A 20,806-nucleotide genomic window follows, 5' to 3' on the forward strand; every position below is an offset into this window, starting at 1 on the left:
TAAGAAAGTTATTATTTCTTACAATATACTAAGATAATGGCGCATAATGTTTAAGTTTAATGGCCTCATTATCTATGACTCCTGCATACGTCTTTGGCTTTTTGTAAATAATAATGATCAATCTTACTCTTATTAAAAGTTACCTTTTGCATTTAATTGTACGTTTAATAGATCATCAGTTGTGATCTTATAAATAGAATATGCCTATTTATTGTAAAAATCCCTAATTTTTTTTTACCCACTTCGAAATTATGGAATTTGGTTATAATGATGCACAGGGGTTCGTTTTCCAGTTTTTAACAAGTAAAGACGAATAAAATACCAACTAATATTGTTGGTATTTTATTCTTTATTATTTTTCAATTAATCAATTCCAAGAGTATTAATAAGGATTTGTTAATTTTGAAGATCTTTAATCTCGTTTGGGAAAGATGTTCTCCTTTGAATTCTCGAATTTTAGTTCAGTTATAAACTTTTTTATAAGAATGAAGGTAGACTTAGGACTTCTGTAAGAACCTCTATGTGGCACTTAAATTCATCTCATTTCATTCTCCTTATTATAGGCTTACTAAAGCCTATAAGAAGGAGAATGCTTTTGTTACTCAACACCGAGGTTTTCATTCAACACACGCTAAAACTATCCATAATGGTACATGTACCTTGTTAAAAGTAAACACGAGGTTTAATATAGTAGTAGAGGAAAGATGTAAAAACCTCAAATATCTCATTTTTATTTTTGTGTGTGTGTGTGTCAAAATAACGCATTTATACAATACTTTATTAAATGATATTTTAAAAAATATATGTAAAGATTAATTTGAGGGTATTTTATTCAAGAAGTGATCAGTATTTTGTGTATTATTGGCCTAAACGAGTTGTATTTCTAATATATCTCTTGGAAATGATTAGTTTCATTTAATGTGGTATGTTGATAAATGTAAATTTATATTACAGTGATTACCAACCATAAATAATTTATAGGTTTGAATTTAAAAAAAACGAATTTATACAGATACTTTAGTTAATATATATATATATATATATATATATATATATATATATATATATATATATATATATATATATATATATATATATATATATATATATATACATACAATTGTTTACTAATGAGTTATTGCAGTTGATTGTTGAAAACACAAACTTGTACAGCACACAAAAATCAGGTAAGTCCATCAATACCACTGTTAATGAAATTTCCATGTAAATTCGGATGCAAATGTTGATGGGGTTAGTTAAATTACCTGCCTACAGTTAGTATTGGTCCACTTCTCTTCGATATCCTCAAATTGCTGAAAATGTCAAGAAAAATGGGGTTTTAAAAACATGGTCAGAGCTGGACGGTCTGGAATGATGTAAAATTTTTACCTTTATGCTTGAAAGGAAAATAGAATACTAGCAGAGTATGGTCATTTATCTCCAAGCACTTTATCAGTGGCCTATTTGTGCAAGGAATTACCTAAACATGAAGACAAAATTATTTTTTTTGATAATTGGTTTTCCACACTTGATTTGATCCTATATCTCAAATGTATCGGAAAAAAAAGCTGCAGGTGCCATCACACCAAGTCGTTTACATGGGTGCCCAATAATATCATCAAAAGAACTCAAGAAACAAGATAGAGGTTCACTTGATTATTGTATTGATAAAAATTCATTAATTGTTGTGTAATGGCTAGACAACAACAACGTTCATTTAGTATCTAATTGTTTTGGCATAGCACCTATGAGTACCATATACCGCTGGCACAGAAGTAAAAACACGACGATGGTACATCAAAGTGTTTTGGTATTTTGTAGATGTGGTCAAAGTGAATGCCTGGATCTTATACAAACAGCATTATATGCAGTTAGGTTTTCCAATCAACAAACACCTAGCATTGGCAGAATTTATAATTCTAAACCATCTAAACGTAGCAGTGTCAAGAAGACCATCTAAACGTAGCAGTGTTGAGAAGATTCAACAAAAGAATAGAAAGAAACCAGCCATACCAATTCCTATTAATGATATTAGATATGATTAGATTGAACACTGGCCAAAACCACTAAAAGATAAAAATTTATGCAGAGTGTGTCAGACTTATAGCAGAATGATGTGTGCAAAATGTGATGTTTTCCTTTGCTTGGTAGCCAATCGCGACTGCTATGTAAACTTTCACAATTGAATAAAACTGTAATTAGAGTTTTCTTAGTTCTTAGATATGTTAAAATAAACATGCTTTTTGAACTAGAGCCTATTTGTTTGCTGTGTTTATATGTATATATGTGTATATTTCAATGAAAGTGTTTTATAACTTTCTTTTTCCAAATTATCTTAATTGATCAATGATGCCATATGGCATCAAACCCAAATTTGACCAAAATTACAGAAATTGAATTTTTTTTTTTCATCGATATATTTTGTTGATTTAAATTGGTTATACAACAAAAAATGATATTTTTTATCATATATTGTCATAATTTGGCCAGTAAAGGGTTAAAAATGTTCTAAAACATTCTCCACACCTCATAAATCCCTGACTTCTCCTTGATTATTCTTGGTCTCGAATACGGTTTGCATCTTTAATGCTATCGGGATTTGGTTTTCAACGTGTGTCTTGCTGTTATTGTGATATTCATAATTTGTTTTGGAGAAATAATATGTTTATTAATAATCATTGATATTTCCTATTTATCTTACATAATGTTCTCGTTTTTATAGTTGTACAAGTTCCTTCGCAACAGCCGTTAAGGGAATGAATCTAGCAATCAAATGGGGTTTCTCCACAATTAGCAGTTCAGTAACTTTCAGTTAGCGTCGCTTTCTTCACAGATTATCATCAATTGACTTTTTTCAAATGTCTTTTTTAAAATCTCCTCTTTGAACATTTAGTTTAAAAACCAGGCTTCCTGCTATGAATTTAAGATGAAAGAAAATCCTATTTCTAATACCATCTGAAACCTAGCTGCTTTACTGGAACTAATTGTTTTTCCTTGTCAAACCTCTCTAACGTGTCAAGTGATTCTGTAAAAATGTTATCAGCTATGAATCCTCTAGGTCCTACCTCATTATTTTCAAAAGGTTCAAGGTGATCAAGGATTTTCTTTTGAGTTTCCTTAATTTGATCAATACGAAGGCACACACTCATATATATATATATATATATATATATATATATATATATATATATATATATATATATATATATATATATATATATGAGTGTGCCTTCGTATTGATATGGATACCTTTATTTTGCTTAGCAACAACCTACTTTTGTTATCTGCAGATATTTTATGTGCCATATTCACTAAATTTGGCATTAGTACCAATATGAGATCACATTTCTTACAAAAGTGATAATTTTTTAAATTTAGTTGTTATGAATACTTATATTGCTTAGTTACCGGATACTTTCTTAGTTACAAAGTGGTAAATTGATATTTGAATATTTTATCGGATTTTTGACCCACTTATACTGAATAACAATTGAGTATTTAGATAAATAATGTTTTAGGAATAATAAAGCAAAAAATAGTGCAAGAAAACATTATCAATTTTAAATTACATCAAAAAATCATAAAACAATAATATCGTTTGAAGATTGTTTAAGTAATTGTAAAACATCTGAAGGAAATGCTTTATGATTTATTTGGTGTGATGTTGATTTACGCAGTGATGAAATAACAGGATCACTGGAAGCTAGGAGTCTATTGATAAGATCAGTATTTGTTGCTTTTCTGGATGTTTTTCGGTTGAAAATTTCGCTAAAAGATTTGAAGTCTTTATTTTTAGCCTCTTGAGCTTCCTCTGACATAAGTCCGATGGGTAATGTAAGGCTTTTAATTATGTCATGTCCATGTATCAATTGTTCACTTTGTGAACTGATTGAGGCATGTAATACCATGGATAAAGGGACACATATAGTCTAAAAGTGTCCAAACAATAATCCTTAAACTTTAAGCAGTCTATTTCATATCCTGAAGAGAGTGTTACCAAGATAATGTAAAATCTGAATATAAGGTTTTGATCAATACCCAGAATTTCAGCTGTTTGTTCATATGCTGCAAAAGCACGCTTTGAGCTATTGCCATCATCGCTTGTTCCAGAACCACCACTTTTAGGGAAATCAGCAACAAGCCCCATTTTTTTCATAAAATTAGTCTGAATCTTTCGTTTAGCTACAGATGCCTTTTCTTTGTGTTCTTTAGATTTTGCTTGCCACTTTCTTGTTTCTTTTTTATTAGCAATGTGCAATACCATCTCAAAAAATCGAATTCATGCATGAAGACTGGACCCAGCAAGCAAATGACGTCGTGTCAACGTCGAAGCAAGGTTGAAACTTCAACGTTGGAATTTTACTTTCGCATTCCCCTATTTTTTTTTACAGATTAAGAAAGATCTTCGTTTAAAGATAAGAAAACGTATAAGAAACAATACTTTTAGACCAACTTAATGTACTCTAAGCTTAATCTGAAAAATTTTAAAATGCAAAAACGCAAATATTCGCCATTTTTTCATGGCGATAACGAATTTAAAAAACAATTTAAATGTAGCAGTTAAAGACCTGGTTTTTATTCCTTGATTGTTATATCGCTTTTTCCGTAATGATTAACATTCGAATGAACCGTTTAAAATTTAAAAAGTTAAGCAGCGGCAAAAACCATGTTTAATTTCTAAATTATAACTTTCCACTTTGAAAATTCGTCATCTCGTTGAAAAAATGGCGAATATTAGCGTCTTCGTCATTAGTAACTTTAACACTAATGCAATTTTAATACTAGTAATGATTATTGAAAAGAAATCTTACACAGCTTTAATTACAAACATGTTTTTTTAGTTTGTAATTAAAGCTAAAAATCCTATAACGATAAATTAGTATTGAAAGAACTCGTATTTATTGATGTTTATATATTTTAAAGGTAATACTGCAGTTAAGCGGCGTAAAATAATTTTTAATTTTCGCTTGATTAAACTCTGCGATAATGAAAATGAAAAAAATTAATCTGTAAGTGACGTTGCGAAACGTGAAAGAAAACCTCATTCGAAATATGGAAAAATTCGAAATGTTTAAAAAGAAAAGAAAGAAAAGCCTCATTGAAAAGATAAGTAAAAGTAATAGTCACTGCTAAATTTTTTTATTTTTTCATTTCTATTATATATTATACGTATTGTAACTATATATACAAAAATTAATTTTAATTAATTCTGCACTGAATAAATAGTTTACATTAAGTAAATAGTTTTTCTTAGTTAACATGGTAAATCTTTGTTTAGATGGCTATGTAACGTGTTGGTCATGGGAAACCAAGTGCTCCAATAACTATTGTTGCTAAAGATGAAATCCTGGCTGAACCACGTGTGTTGCTGGTGTCAAACATTTAAAGGGTTTCCAATATTTTCGGCGTTTCTATCTTGTGTGTCTCGTCAGTATCCTCTGTAGTTGATAAATAAAACGGCTATTTTCATAGCCACATATTTTTTAAAAACATATTTAGCAAGAACAATTATTGTGGTACCCTATTAAGATAATTGTAACAAAAAATTTGCCTAAAACAATCTAAAATTGTACAATCATAAAATATACAAATTTAACTTTCTTTACATAATTAATAATGTATTAAGTAAATATTAAAAATATAAATGATAAAATAGTTAAATATTAACAATAAAAACAAAAAATAAAAATTTTAAACAAAAACGTATTTAAAAAAATAACCACTTTGAAATTTATCTACTTAAGTTTTTTAAAATTATTTTAAAAACTTTTAGCCTCTGCGAGCGAGAGCGATAAAAGCAAAAATATTAAATTATTTTACGCCGCTTAACTGCAGTATTACCATTTTAAATATATAAACATCAATAAATACGAGTTCTCTCAATACTAACAATACTAATACATGTAAATATTATTCACATGTATACACACACATTATGTTATGATATACACACATGTTATGATAAATTTGTTATAGTAATAATAGAAGTAATGATAATAACACAATAAATATAATAATAATAAATAATAATAAGTAATAATACTAGTGATATTAGTTATAAGAAAATAAATTAATAACTTTGAAACCTATAATAATGGGTTTTTTACACATTTATTTTGATATTTTTATTCATTTTACTATTATATTTTCCTAATTTATTTTTTATAGATTAATTTTTTCTTTTGAATTAGATAAACAGATGTACAATAATTTAAATATTGAAGAATGATGTGAGTGTGACAAACAAAGTGTCATGGACCAGAGCAGTTTACTTCGAATATGCAAAGGATAGCTCATAAGAGGAATTTGAATAGAATCTTCCATCAAACTGGGTAAATTGACAACGTATTTTGGGCTAATAGGAATGTGGAGTCATCGCTGAAAAAAATGTCTAGTCCAACTGATGATTGGTATTAATTCAAACTGAAATACATAAAGCTAACTGGTAATTAAGGATTTATTATTATTAAATGACTCTTTTAACATAACCACTTTAGCATCTCTCTATTTATTTACATTCACAATATTCTTTCAATTCTACTAAATTATTTGCATATTTGTAATGACACAAATGTCCACTATACTCCTAAGACGCTTCACCTATATCTCTTTCTAAAATAAATTTGTTAAAGACTTGTGTTTAAATTTTTTCTAGGTCTTTTCATACATTTAATGAGTACTCGTTAAAATTACTTAAGATTAAGAGGTCATCCTTATTTTTGTTTCTTAAAATAAGTCTTTCATATTGTAAACATAAATTATTCCATCCTAGATGATGACAAAGAAGTATGTGAGGAGTATGGAGACAATGTGACAACTGGAGAATTAGATAACAATGAAATGACAATTAAGAGTTGTACCAGCTCATCTGAAAAGAGACATGCAATTATTAAGCTAGCAGAAACGTCTATTCCAATGCCAGTTCTACCTAAAATGAAAACAAGTAAAAGAATATATTATTGATAACACTATTCTTGCTGTTAAGTTTTTTTTTTTTTCTTTCTTTCTTTCTTTTACAATAAATAAAACAACCAAAGTTGTTCTTTTTTAATAAAATAAAAAAAAGAAAAGAAAGAAACACCAATTAGTTATTTTCCTTCCTTCTTTCTTAGGAGCCTTTTATGATATTCCATAAAAAGCAATGAGGAGTAATTCAAGTCAAAAAGTTTTATCTGGTACCTTTTCCCTTCATGCTATTGTTTTACTTTTTATTTTAAATCATTTAAATTAATTTTTAGACCTTCAAAATAACATATTAATGGTGTTTACTGTAGTAAATTTTTTATTAAACTTTTTTAATGTTAAATTGGTTTTTAAAGGTTATACTGCAACCTTTTCTATACCTGATGGCTATTCTGGACTCACTGCTTTATCAGCCAACATACCAATGCCCTTTAAGTCAACTACTACCTCTTTTATATGAGGAGGTTTTTCTGGACTCAAACCAACATTAAACAATCATTCCACTATTAGTAATCAGAAAGCTCATTCACCAATGTTTCTGCTGGTATTCCTCAAACCTACATGAATTACAATAGAAGAGATTCTGCATGTGCTCGTGACGAGTTAATTAGCTCAAAAAATCTTAAAGGTAATGGTAGGCTTATTTAAAATAATTATTTTTTGTAGATTTTTATTTAATTTCACTTCTTTTGAGACCCAGGTTGACATACAATTTGATGATGTTAATGTTCTATATAAATTTGATTGAAAACTTGGAGCTGACAAAAGAGTTCTTAAAAAGTTTGTGAGTTATTTTTCATTAAAATGTACCATTGATTAATGTCATTGGGTGGATTTTATCTATATCTTGGGTATTGGGTGGATGTTCCCAAAAATGTCCATTGAGAATATAGATCTTCTATTGTGCAGGATCGCCACATTGTTCATAGAGATATTATTTTGTATTCTATTTTTACATCAGGTGAGGCAGCTATCTTCCATTCGTGGTAACAATCAAAAGAAAAGTATTATAAAACATGATAAACAGGTTAAAACATTTCTTTTATCAATAATACTTACTAGTTTTGTAAAGAAAAATAGTTCCACCAATTTTTTTATTTTTAGAAAGATTTTAAAATGTTGAAATTTTTATAAAGATGTTGAATGTCTCTTTTGACATGTTTAATCTTGTGTTGCCAATGTTATATACCAATTCTCTAACTTTTGGGCTTATGACAAACAGAGTTCAAAGTTTAATTTGGTTGGTTTGAAAGGAAAAGTAACTGTGAAATTACCTATGGAAAGGTTGAATATTTATAAAGCTATAATTGGTAGGATATTATTTAGATTTTAAATGTTAAAAATTAGGCAAGATGCAAATCTATATTGTTTTATTATAAACTTTTTCGTATACTACTTTTTATTGGCTGCCTGTTGAAAATAAATAAATTTAGTTGATTTCACAAAAAATAGATGTCAAACTTTTTATGCACAAGTTCATCAAAAAATAAAATAAATCTGTTTAAACGACTAAAAATTGAAAACTTCATGTATTTGTATAAAATAATTTTACTGGAAGATTTTCTTCCCTCCTTTCTCTGCATATTTATTTACTTCACCAAATTTGAATATTTTTGCATTTATTTTCTAGAATCGATTAAGCGCTGTGATGCAAAAGCTACAGACAAAGAAACTCGGACGTTTATAGCCTTCTGCTTGAAATATGCTCCTTATATAGTTGAGCTTTTACCGATTTTTAAATTTACCGGTAAAACGGTAAAAAAATCAAAATTTACCGGTAAAATCGGTAAAAAATAAAAAGGCATAAACAGAAGACCATAAAATGCAGTAATAAGTAAATAAAACACATTAATGTTAGGTTTGAGATTTATTTTTGGATAAAAAATGAGCTTTGAGAAAACAAAGTGTATCAAGTAAGTCGTCACTCATTCTGCATCGAATTTTTGTCACAAATAATCCAGCGGCAGAAAAGGTTCGCTCAGATTCGACACTTGTTAGTGGGATGGTTTCTAGTGCATTGAACAAAAGTTCAAGGTTTGCAGTTCTCTTTCCGGTCGCTTCATAGACCAACATTTCTTTTGAAATTGCCTTGAATTCGTCGTTTGAATTGTGTCGCTGTTTTTTGGCCGAATGCTGAATTGCTTCCTCGAGTTCCTCTTCAAGAGAAAGTGGATTTTCGTCAAGAGTTTCTGAGCCATGCACTTCTTGAATAAACTCCAGGTCATCTGGATTTGTTGGAAAAAGCCTAGACAGCAAGTTTTTGGCGGCATATTGAAAATTTTATGCTCTTCAATGTCGGACAAGCATTCTGGATTGGAAAGATATCTGTACAAGCTTACAAGATTGCTCTGCCTTCTCTCTTCAAAACGTCACAAAATTGCACTCTTCATTGCATTGAACAGGCTGAAACTACAAGAGGTGAATCTTGTAGTTTCAGCCTGTTCACAAGAAACTTGAAAATTCCTTCAGCAGTAAGAAGAGTTGGATTTTGTCGGCAAAGTGCTTCTGCTGCTAATTTTACTGGTTCAAGAGCAGCAACAATGTCGGATAAAATGTCTTCTTCATCATCACTGCAAATCAAATGAGGAGAAATGTCCTTCAATACTTTTCTGATTGAATGTTTGACTTTGAGGAACTGTTGAATCATTGATAGCAGACTGTTCCATCTTGTTCTGCAGTCAAGGGTAAGTGAAACCTCTTTTCCGTGCTCTTTCTTAATTTCTTCTTGAAGGACGTCATTTTTGACGGGCAATTTTCGAAATAACTTGACAATTTTTCTGACTTTTGTGATGACAGATTGCAAGTGAATTTTCACTTTCGGAATAGGAATGTTTTCATCCATGGCGGCACCAAGAAAACTGACTTCGATGTCAGATTCACATTCGTCACTGCTGACTTCGTCGTCGTCGCTTGTTTCTTCAAATGAGTTTTGTTGGATTTGTTGAGAAGGCTTCTCGTACAGCACTTCTTGAACGGCCAAGTGCATTCCGTGGGTATAACAAGTTTGATGCTCGGTTGGAACCAGTTTTCCGAACTTAACCATCATGGAAGCTCCGTCAGTAACTGAGCAGACAATGCTGTCGCCTAGTTTCAACCCAAATTCTGCCACTTATTCAGTGACAACAGCTGTAGCTTTTTCAGCCGGCAGAGATCCGAAAATTCGAGTCAAGCCCAGATTCCAGTGATTGTTTTTTTGATGAATTTTAATATTCATGTCCTTCGATTTTTCAAAGAAGTGTACTCATCCAGTGTAATTGAAAAGCGTTTTCCCATTGTCACTAAAGAATTGAAAGTGTTTTTAAGGTCATTCATATTATGAAGTTTCAAGTGATAAGTATGAAGTTAAGTTGGCGGCCCAACGTACTTTACAAAATCATTTTCATATAAAGTTATGAAAAATACAGATACAGTGTTTTGACGTTGTACAGCTGAGCTGTTAACAATGGCATTGAAACTAAATCCATCCAGTGCTATAAGTCTTGAAATCACTTCTTCGATTGATTGCTTTTGAAAAAAAGTTGAAATCTTAGGCTTTTTTGATTGTGATGCAGCTTTTGGTGTCACTTTTTCCTGTGTTTCCTTTTTGATTCCATGTTTCTTGTCTAAGTGATACCACATTCCAGTTGTGGAACTTGTGTATTGACTTGAATTTCCACAAATTTTGCAAGTAACTGTTTTCCCTTTGTTTAAGGTGTAGTGTTTCCAAGCGTCCGACATTTTGCCAAAACGCAAATCAAATTTAGTGATAAAGACCATAATAAATATGAATGATGAAGACATTGCAATGACATCACAAATGGCGGTCGCTTTTTTGTAACGGTGAAAAAGAAAGAAAAAAAAATCATCTAGAAAAAAACAAAAACTGTTAAAAGTAAAAAAGAAAAATATATATATGAACTGCTAACTGCAGAAAGGAAACAAGTCCAAAAAATTCAAAAATGACTTTTTAACATAAATCAGTTTTGAAAAGGTAGACACACTATTTACTATTTACTGCTAAAAGGGATAAACCTGCTATAATTTTTATAGGCATGGCACCAGTTTGAATTTTGCGTTTACCGCAGAAAGGAAACACGTCCGGGACTTGTTTCTTTTCTGCGGTAAACATTAGTAACATAAAATAATAACATTTTGCTTGTGACTTACAAATTTCTTTGTTAATAATGAGTTATTCAGATGAAGATGACAATTCTTTAAAGAGAAGAAAGAAAGGAGTTGTTAATTCCGAAAGATATAAAAGGAATGTAATTAAGAAGGCTAAAGTGGCAGGAAAAGAACATGTAAACATGGTTGGAAAAACAATACCTGCCAAGAAACCAGCATCTAATGTTTGCAGGTAAACTGTTATCGATTTATTTGTATTAATTGTTATAATATTTCAGTAATATTCATCTAGAAAGTTTTTTAAATACTGTTATCTTTCGTGTCTTTTGCATAAGATAAATTGGCTGAAGGAAATGCACAACATTTGTAGGTTTCTGGCCGCTGTGTTTGATTATGTGTCATAACATTTTGCATTTATGATATTTGAACAAAGCTAGGTTACATTAAAACTACATAAATAAAGCCATGCAACAACTAGTACTACTAGTAGTAGTCTAATTCTCTGATTAATTAGGAAATGCCTAGGGTTTTTGGTAGAAACCTAGCTTATGTGTTTTCAAACATAGATATTAAAACATAGATAGACCTAACCTTTTCATTTTTATTTCAGTTGCAAGAAAAACTGTTTGAAGAGTTACATGGCGGATGACATGGTGGCAATATTTACCAAGCTAGATGATATGGAAACTAAAACACAACAAGACGTCTACTTGCAGTCACTAATGGAGGTTTCCCCAGTTAACCGTCCAAGATCTAGACCAGGTTCTTCTTCTACAAAACCTAAATCTGTTGTAGTGAAGTACCATATTATGCACAATGGGGTTCGTACTAAGATATGTAAAAATGGATTTATGAAATCATACGGATGTACTTCCAAACAGTGTTACAGCTAAGCAAAACTCCAATAAATAAAAGAGGTAGAAATGTTTCTGGTAATGCCATTCCTGGCACTGTAATCACTTGTTTGAGCGCTCATATTGAACAATATCCTAGAGAAACTGAACACTATACTGGAAGAGATAAAGAATACTTACCAGCTAATTTAAACGTAAAAACTATGTATGAGATGTTTATAAACAAACATAAATATTTCCTTTTAGCTACACTTGGCAGTGAGAAAAGGCTGTCATATAAATTTTTCTGGCATTATTTCAAAGAAAATTACTCATTACGTTTTGGTCAACCTGCAAAAGACGCATGTATTGCTTGTGAGGAACTTAAGTTGAAAATAAAAAGTCCTTTTCTTAATGACAATTAAAAAAGACATGCAATAGCAGAGCTTATGGTCCACAATAGGAGGGCTAAAAAGTTTTACAACAAAATAAAAGATACCACAGAGAAATGCATAAAAGACGCTAAACAAGTTGGATTATGTATAGATTACATGTCTAATGTTACATTACCGTGCATACCAGTACAAGATACTTATTATTTCAGGAAACTCATAGTAAACGTTTTTGGAATTCCTGACATTGCTTCCCGAAAAATGTCTGTTTTTATTTATCATGAAGGCGAAGGAGGTAAAGGTTCAAACGAAGTATGCTCTATGCTTATGTGGTATGTAAAAAACAAAATTTCAGATGAAGTTAAAACTTTACACCTTTTTGGTGACAACTGTGCTGGTCAAAACAAGAACCACACCCTTGTTAGACTTATGATGGCTCTTTGTGAAATTAAGAGATTTGATAAAATAAATTTGGTGTTTCCTGTTAGGGGACATTCTTTTATGCCTAATGACCTTGATTTTGGAATTATAAGGAGAAAACTAAAAAAAGTAGAGAGATATTATGAAACTGATGAAGTAATTAATCTGATTAACAGTTCTTCAAACATTCCTGGAAAGTTTAATGTGAAAAAAATGTCATTTGAAGATTTTATTGGCTACGGTGCCTGGTGGCCCAAGTTTTACAAGAGAACATGCTTAAGCAATGACTCTTATGGAAAAAAGGTACTAAAATCTAACAAAATAACATTTTCAATCTCAAAATATCGTGAGATGTCAGTTTCTTCTGATGAACCTGCGGAGATTGAATGCAGTATGCATATTGCTGGATTGATAAGTGACATTTTTCGCTTACGAAACACTATAGGAGACTTTGAACTACCAACTAATAAAGCTTATTCAGCTGTATTATCCATCAACCACTTAAAAATTGTAGATATAAAGAAAACTTTGGTTTATATTCCGGTTGAAAAGCTCCGATTTTGGAATGAAATAACGTTATGGCCTGTAAGTACTGTGCCCATTCAAGAAGATCAACCAACTGAATAAATAACGTTCTTAAGTTGTAGTGTGCATTTTATTATGATAATAAAACAATAAAATAGCATTATTTAATTAGTGTAGCCTAAATAAATCACTTTTTAAGATTTTAGTAGTTTATTTTTTATTTTTAAACCTCGTTTACTGCAAAAAGGGATCATGTCCATGTTTGAAAATGTGTCCTACACTCATAACAAAATACATTAAAAAAATTATATACATATCTTTCAAACCCCTACTAACTGTTGAATAACTAGGAAAAAATTGAAAACCCAAAGTTTAAAAATAAAGGGTCGAAACAGTTTTTTGTCTTTCCTGTAAAATTAGGATTTGTGGACTTGTTGCTATTCTGCGGTTAGCGATTCATATATATTAAAGAATAAATGAAAGCATTAACAAAATTAAGCCAAAAGAAAAAAAAAGAAAAAAAAAAGTCAATCAAATACAACAAAAAGATATCTTTAAATTAAAATGTATGAAGAAAAAAAAAGAAGTTAAACGCTAAACAAAGTTAAGAAAAACATGTAACGTTTTTATAAATTTTAAAAGTCGAAGATGTAACAAAAATATATACTTTTTAAACTTTATTTCTATGTTTAAATGTTGTGTAATTTTATTTTTTCTGTGATTTTGTCCCTATTTTTATGTTTTATAACTATTTGTAAATGACCGTGGATGTAATATCGTTTTCCAAAATACATTGATTGATAAATGTCACAAGAAAGTAAAAACGTTTTACTTAAATAATGTTAACATTCAAGTTTTGGACATTTACCACCTAACAGCCTAGACAAGCTGTGACAACAATTAGATCTGTAATTGAAAGTATGCCACGGCGCTGTCAGACTGTAATAACATCAGGAGGTGATAACACTAGTTATTGATAAGTCAAAAATGTTTCAATTTAAATTGTATTAGTGTGCATAACAATAACAATATTTTTGTTATTGTTATGCACACTAATACAATTTAAATTGAAACCATATTTTTGCTTTTAATTTTTTTTTTCCTGCATCCTTAAAGTCAATTTTATTGTTATCATCGAAATAATCTTAGATTTCTGTTTTTTTTATTTCATTTTTCTGTTATTTTTTCACTTCATATTTTCAGATAGGTCTTTAATTTACAGCATGTATGATTCTTGGTTCTTTAATAGATGGAATGTGGCAGTAATAGTTTTAAATGTGAATATAGTTGGTAAATCTAGTACATTTATACCTATTTTGTTATCTTATTGTTTTTTCAGAAATTCAAGCATCTGTACAGTTACAAAATCAACACCAACTCAATACTTAAGGGCAATTCAATCAAGCTCATGCTCACCTTTGTCTCAATGTGCCTGTATCAAAACACCTTCCACAATCCAGTACATCTTACCACCAGCCTAATATAATACAACCTGATATGTTGTCCAATCAGTCAAAGAGAATAATGGAAAAATCAGCTCATGTATTAAGTTCGATAAACTCATGTAAGCTTGCTTGTTTTTTGTTGTAAGTTGCTGAGTTCCCTGGTTAACAATTTAAAAAAAAAAATTAAAATAATTCAAATTAGTTAAATAGTGAGATTTTAGCTTGGATTTTAAAGTTGAGATTATGAAATTTTTTTAATATGATTTAGCTGTTCTTATGCAGAAATTATTAACAACTCTTGAAGAAATAAAAGAAACTCTAAAAACTCATTCTTTAATGCTACAGTCTATTATGCGACAAATAAATACACCTCAGTTGGAAAATAAGAATGAATTGTCAATAGAGATTCAATATCAAAGATATTAATGATTTGAGCAGCTAAAAATTTGATCAATGAAGAGATCATTAGTAAGTATTTTATTTTCCATGTCTAACAACAATATTTTTCATAATTTTATGGTTTATTTTATGTTTTATGTATTAAATGAGCGATGTATAAACTGTGTATTTAATAATATAAATGTGTAAACTGTATTTTTTATAATATAATTATACCCTTGTCCTGGTAATGATGTTAAACTAATCTTATATTGGGCTAGATAAGTCTCTTTAGCTGTGGAAAAGGTAACTTACCTAGGAGATGGAAAACATTGAGATAAACTCCCAATTTAATTGTGGAGGTTTTAAACCTTGAATGCTAATCCTCCTAGTGGTAGTATAACAATAAAAATATTCAGTCCTAATCTGCAAAACAGGTTAATGCTAAGAAAGGCAACTAGTTACAAAAAATTGCTTGATCTCATAATGTCATATAAAAATAAGAAAACGGTATTATGGAAACCCTTCCAAACCACATAAGTGTGGATCAATGGACACTAAACTTTAAAAAAGAAATTTTCAGCGTTAAAGAGGCAAATATGCATTTGCCTCCCCAAGGCTGAAGCCACTGTAGTCATGGAGGCCACTCATTTTTTATTAACAGTCTCTCAACTCTTAATTTCGACAAATGCCTTGTCACAAGGTTGCTGCATTGAAAAACAAATTGAGGGGCTCAGCAGAAAAGTGGTCTAACCCACATTTTTGAAATTTTCCAGATAATCACTGCAAACTGTACATTGAGTATGTAGTTTGTTGTGGAAAAAGTGCCAAACCCCAAAGCCCATCCATACAGTGCTACTACCTATAATCATATTTACTTTAACAGAAAAATAAAATTTGAATTGTGGAAATGTTGCCTATCCAACAATTAACATGGCGAAAATGAACTGCTCAGATTTGGAAGAGTTTCTAATGAAAAGTGATTATGATGATTCAGATGCAGATAACAACACTTCTTTAGAGGATGATGTTAGCGAAGGTATGTATATAATTAAAGCAGCATCAAGATATACTTTTCATTGAGTTTATCATACAATAATATAGTTTCTAGCCTCAATGTTGTTTAGGCAGGTTTTCCTCTTCTAGTTTTTCAAAACTGACATGCACTTTTTTATTTTAGTTTCAAGTATTGGGGATAAATATGTTGAAGAAAACGCAAGACCTATATCTATGCTAACAGGAGTTAATGGTATGTACAATTTGTCTAAAACTAAATAGGCTTATAAAAGGAATTTTTTAGTTCATTGATATGGCCTAGGACTGATTGTTTACATTGGTATTAGGCCTAGCATTAGACTAGCTAGGGCCATTTTTACCTAACATTTTCATTGCAGATTCAAATGTTAACCTTGTTGGAGAAGTAGGAGAGAGCGACAGCTTTTCCCAGGAAGTACAAGGAGAAACCTATAGTCATAGACATAGTCGTAAGCGAGTTGCCCATCCAGAACTACACAAAAGAATTATTTTGAAACAGAAAAAGTCAGCAGGGAAGGGATATGTCACATCAAAGGGCAAAGTAGTTGAACCAAAGATTTTTATTAACAAAGATTGTGGTTACAATCTAGAGTGCAGCAGTAAAATAACAGTTGCTCGCCGTAATCAAATTTTTTCTAACTTTTACACCATGAACTGGGATTTAAAAAACGCCTTTGTGATGGGTTCTGTTGATGTAAAAGAAAAACATAGGACGTATACTGCATCAAATAACTCCCGTAGGGCAAATAGTCGTTCCTATAAACTAACTGATGAATGTGGAAATGTTAAAAAGATTTGCAAAACTTACTTCAAAGACACATAGCAGATTCCTGATGGGACAATAACAAATATTTTAGCAAGGAAAAAAACAGATGGTACACCTATCGAAGATCGCAGAGGTAAATCGGCTCCACAAAATAAAAGTAGTGATGAAGACACAGAATATCTTCAAAGATTTATTCGCTTATTTCCAAAGTACTAATGTCACTATAGCAGAAAAGACAACCAGTACAGAAATTATTTGCCTCCAACTTTACGAATGTCAACGATGTACGAGAAATAATCCATCTATTAACAATATTTAAAATTTTTAAGAGGCAAAGTTGCCTAACATTTTTGTTATTGCAGAACACAGTAATATAGTGTCCTAATTTTTTAGTAGATATACCAGTGTATTTTTTCACCTGTCTTTATAATAAATACTATTTTTCTGATAATGATACTTTTTCCTGTTATTTTTAAAAAGATCCTTAAAGTCTTTTATAGTTTACTAAAAATGAAGTAATTGTGGCCTAGACAACTTTTCCGCTGAGCCCTTTAATTGAGCGTGATACTTCCTGAGGTGCAAGGTTTGTGGTTGAACCACAAACCTTGTGTTTACAAGGTGAACGCTCTACCACTACTCCATTTACACTTAAAAGGGTAATTTTATGTGTTATCTCAAAATGGTTATGCTATTCATATGATATTCGTGAGACTTGTTATGATATTCGTGAGACTTGTGCAATTTAAAAATTGTTTTTTTTTTGTGACTTTTGTCTTGTGAAATTGTGTACGTGTATTTATAATTTTTTTTGTGCGTTTAGATGCAGTTAAAAGAAATCCATTAACATGCAACCCAAAAGGAGATGGAATTGTGCAAATGGTTCGCTAACGCCGAGACCGGGGCCAAGACAGCCGGAAAAAAAGATTTTGCATTATCTTCAGATTCTATACTATTGCCATATGGTGATACTCGTGTGTGATCATACAAGTCGTAAGTGGGTTCCTAGATGCACTAGTTAAGCTTACCAAATGGTTTTTGTGGTCACATTTAATGCAGTTGCCGTGTTGGTCCTTTTTTTTTTTAGAAATCGAGTAATTTATAATGCGCTGCGAAACTTTATTTTTCGATTTATTGTCACAAAAAGTGCACGTGTGCACCTTTAGCATGTGACCGACGATATGTGAGTAAATAGAAGAATACTACTTCAGTTGGTAAATCCTTCCTAACGTCGAATTTTCAAGAGTACACCTATCCTAAATGCAGACATTCGTTTTTCAGAAAATATGGCTTGTGACTGAAATCAGGTAGCTTGAAAATATGAAATACCAGATTATAATAAATTTAATAATAATATGAAAAGCATTTTCTACTATGAATAAAAAAAACTTTAGATGATATTTTCGGATGAAAACAAGTTTAATTTAGAAAAGAAGTTAATTAGTCCTTGTGAGACGAATTTATGCAAATAATAAGCAACATGATAGCGTTGAGATCCTAAAAGTATTTTTGAGCGTTGGGAAAATATGGAAACTAAAGTTCTGCAATTGGAGGTATCCCAACAAGAGTTTATTAAGTTATTAAATGCAAATGAATAGTAACAAAAGTATTAAAACTAAAAAACATTAAATTTTTATGCCTTTTGTATTATAATTTGCAAGTGCGTCTATAGAATTGAGGTACCATTTTCTTATTTATTTTTTAATTTCCTCATATATCCTCATCCTAACGTAATATTTAACTTATATGCAGTGGCGTACTTAGGGTAAATAGCGCCCTGGGCAAACACCGATCTCGCGCCCCTCCTCCCCCACATAAACTTCAACTTTTTAATAAATGATGACACAAACTTTTAATAAAACTTCATTATTCATTATAAATAAACAATTTGTTTATGTAACATATATTACAACTTTTTTTTTCTGGCTTTAATTGCTGCAAATTTCTTAATAACACTGTCAAAATCAATTTCTTCGGTATATTCTCGCTCTATGCTTAGCCTCTTTTGCGCCCCTTTTAGGTTGGCGCCCATGGCACGTGCCCTGCCTGCCCTACCCTAGATACGCCACTGCTTATATGATACATGAATTATATCAAATATTTCTGAACTATTTGAATAAAGTTTAATATAAATTTTAACCAACTAGTTTATATGCTCCTATAGAATTTAGTAACGTTTCGATTAATATTTACTTCCGTTTATAAAAAATTCTTTAAATGGAATGTAAATGAATACCTCTGGAATCATCGTACATTTGCTCGGAATTTCCTCAAGCAAGTGAAATCTATTTGCTCACATCATTATAGAAACAATCTTTCTCAGTAGCATATTTCTTTCCATGACCGGGGGGGGGGGTGTCATTTCACTACGTACAAGTAAGATTTAGATTGCTTTACGAAAACTTCGGAGCTTATTACGTTTATTTTGATTCTCCACCTCCTTTTATTTCTTACCAATAAAATGATCAGCTCATTGCAGAGTTATTACAAAGTATTCAGGTTTGAGATCCAAAAAAAAAAAAAAACGCATTTTTTAAGAAAACGCAGAAAGTTAATTTTCTTGGATATTTTTTTCTATCTGTTAATTTGCATTCATATATTTTAGTAAGCACCTTAGCAATTTTTTCTGCACTTGTTTTAATTTTGCAATTATATTTAACATTTTTGAGAATGTTTCTTTGAGCTATTGAGCATGTCGATATATGGGTCAATAGATCATTCACACGTTTACAAACTTGTTTTAAAAAAAGATAATAGTAAATACATTCTACTAATTGCCGTATAGGAATGAATGTACTAAATTTCCTATTGCATTTTATACTGTTTGTTTCTTTTGTGTTGTGCGACACTGAAGAATCTCCAGTTGAAAACGTTGATGAAGGCGATGGTATCGAACAAGCTGGAGTTCTTGATCCAGAAGTAAGAGAAAGTTTAAAATACTCTAAACATGAAGACCAATTCGATACTGCACATATAAAGACTGGAAAAGATGAGGTACTTCCATTCATAGAACATTTGTATGTTCCAAAAAATTGCAAGCGAAAGTCAGCCAATAATGACCTCATGGTTGTTCATTACACTGGCTGGTTGGCTAAAAGTGGACGCAAATTTGATTCTACTATTGATGTACGCAGGCGTTACGTTCCGTTTGAATTCGTTATTGGCACGGGTTATGTAATTCGTGGTTGGGAAAAAGGCTTACTAGAAATGTGTCCAGGAGAAAAAAGAAGAATAACTGTTCCACCGGAGATCGGTTATGGTAATAAAGGTTTACGAGGAATGATCCCACGTAAGTTTGTTTAAACACACAGAATATGTATATATATATTATATATATATATATATATATATATATATATATATATATATATATATATATATATATATATATATATATATATATATATATATATATATATATATATATATATGTATATATATATAAACGTATATTTTACTTTATAAACATACAAATATACTTTCAGCATTATGATATGAAATTGATGTTTTTAATTAAGTAAACAAATTATTTGTGTACATTTGAGAGTAAAAAACTAACACTTATAAAATTGTTTACCTCCAGCGAATGCCACTCTCGTTTTTGTGGTTGATTTATTGGATTTAAGGCGTGCTGCTCCTAATTACGCACCTATGGACTTGTTCACATCACTTGATCGCAATAATGATAAAGTTTTATCACGAGATGAAATAGCTCATTATGTTCGCTATCAATCTAAAACCTATAGAAATAAGAACGCCCCTCCACCATCTGAAGAAGAGCATGAAAAAATGGTAGATGATATAATGGCAAAAGAAGATTTGAATGGTGATGGACACATTCAACATTCTGAGTTTAGTGGCTCAAAGCTGCATCATAACGAACTGTAAATTCAATTTATTATTGAATGTAAAATTTTGTAATTTTTATTTTTTCAGTAATTACCCTCA

At 30.6% G+C, this 20,806-nt stretch overlaps 2 protein-coding genes, 1 long non-coding RNA gene and 3 pseudogenes across 5 annotated transcripts; 5 read left to right on the top strand and 1 right to left on the bottom strand.

Moving 5' to 3' along the window:
• The first annotated feature begins 6,185 nt into the window (after nucleotides 1-6,185).
• On the top strand, nucleotides 6,186-10,848 carry LOC149888707 (uncharacterized). The gene is made up of 4 exons (XR_016452901.1): nucleotides 6,186-6,394; nucleotides 6,773-6,943; nucleotides 7,113-7,175; nucleotides 7,320-10,848. It is a non-coding gene; the product is annotated as an uncharacterized LOC149888707 (long non-coding RNA).
• On the top strand, nucleotides 7,174-10,848 carry LOC149888708 (uncharacterized; annotated as a pseudogene). The gene is made up of 4 exons (XR_016452899.1): nucleotides 7,174-7,747; nucleotides 7,925-7,990; nucleotides 8,186-8,273; nucleotides 8,594-10,848. The product of XR_016452899.1 is annotated as an uncharacterized LOC149888708 (transcript).
• Nucleotides 8,818-10,743, bottom strand: LOC149888709 (uncharacterized; annotated as a pseudogene).
• LOC145186763 (uncharacterized) lies at nucleotides 10,837-13,784 on the top strand. The gene is made up of 3 exons (XM_090088656.1): nucleotides 10,837-11,299; nucleotides 11,678-11,984; nucleotides 12,168-13,784. The coding sequence occupies exon 3, from the start codon at nucleotides 12,350-12,352 to the stop codon at nucleotides 13,337-13,339; it is 990 nt and encodes a 329-aa protein (XP_089944782.1). The 5' UTR covers nucleotides 10,837-11,299; nucleotides 11,678-11,984; nucleotides 12,168-12,349; the 3' UTR covers nucleotides 13,340-13,784.
• Nucleotides 13,785-14,679: 895 nt separating this feature from the next.
• LOC149888710 (uncharacterized) lies at nucleotides 14,680-16,723 on the top strand (annotated as a pseudogene). Its single transcript, XR_016452900.1, has 4 exons — nucleotides 14,680-14,801; nucleotides 15,947-16,099; nucleotides 16,241-16,309; nucleotides 16,455-16,723. The product of XR_016452900.1 is annotated as an uncharacterized LOC149888710 (transcript).
• Nucleotides 16,724-17,361: 638 nt separating this feature from the next.
• Nucleotides 17,362-20,806, top strand: LOC145189248 (peptidyl-prolyl cis-trans isomerase FKBP14-like). Its single transcript, XM_090088659.1, has 4 exons — nucleotides 17,362-17,517; nucleotides 17,682-18,609; nucleotides 18,919-20,147; nucleotides 20,442-20,806. The coding sequence occupies exons 3-4, from the start codon at nucleotides 19,646-19,648 to the stop codon at nucleotides 20,744-20,746; spliced, it is 807 nt and encodes a 268-aa protein (XP_089944785.1). The 5' UTR covers nucleotides 17,362-17,517; nucleotides 17,682-18,609; nucleotides 18,919-19,645; the 3' UTR covers nucleotides 20,747-20,806.

Source organism: Hydra viridissima, unplaced genomic scaffold (genome assembly GCF_058129835.1).
Source record: "Hydra viridissima isolate aposymbiotic clone 2 unplaced genomic scaffold, HvirCarnegie_v1 scaffold_5, whole genome shotgun sequence".
NCBI lineage: Eukaryota > Metazoa > Cnidaria > Hydrozoa > Anthoathecata > Hydridae > Hydra > Hydra viridissima.

Coding starts and splice junctions, on each gene's coding strand:
- LOC145186763 (XM_090088656.1), top strand. CDS start 12,350: ATGGTCCACAATAGGAGGGCTAAAAAGTTTTACAACAAAATAAAAGAT.
- LOC145189248 (XM_090088659.1), top strand. CDS start 19,646: ATGAATGTACTAAATTTCCTATTGCATTTTATACTGTTTGTTTCTTTT. Junction 20,148..20,441: donor TTTACGAGGAATGATCCCAC/GTAAGTTTGTTT, acceptor GTTTACCTCCAG/CGAATGCCACTCTCGTTTTT.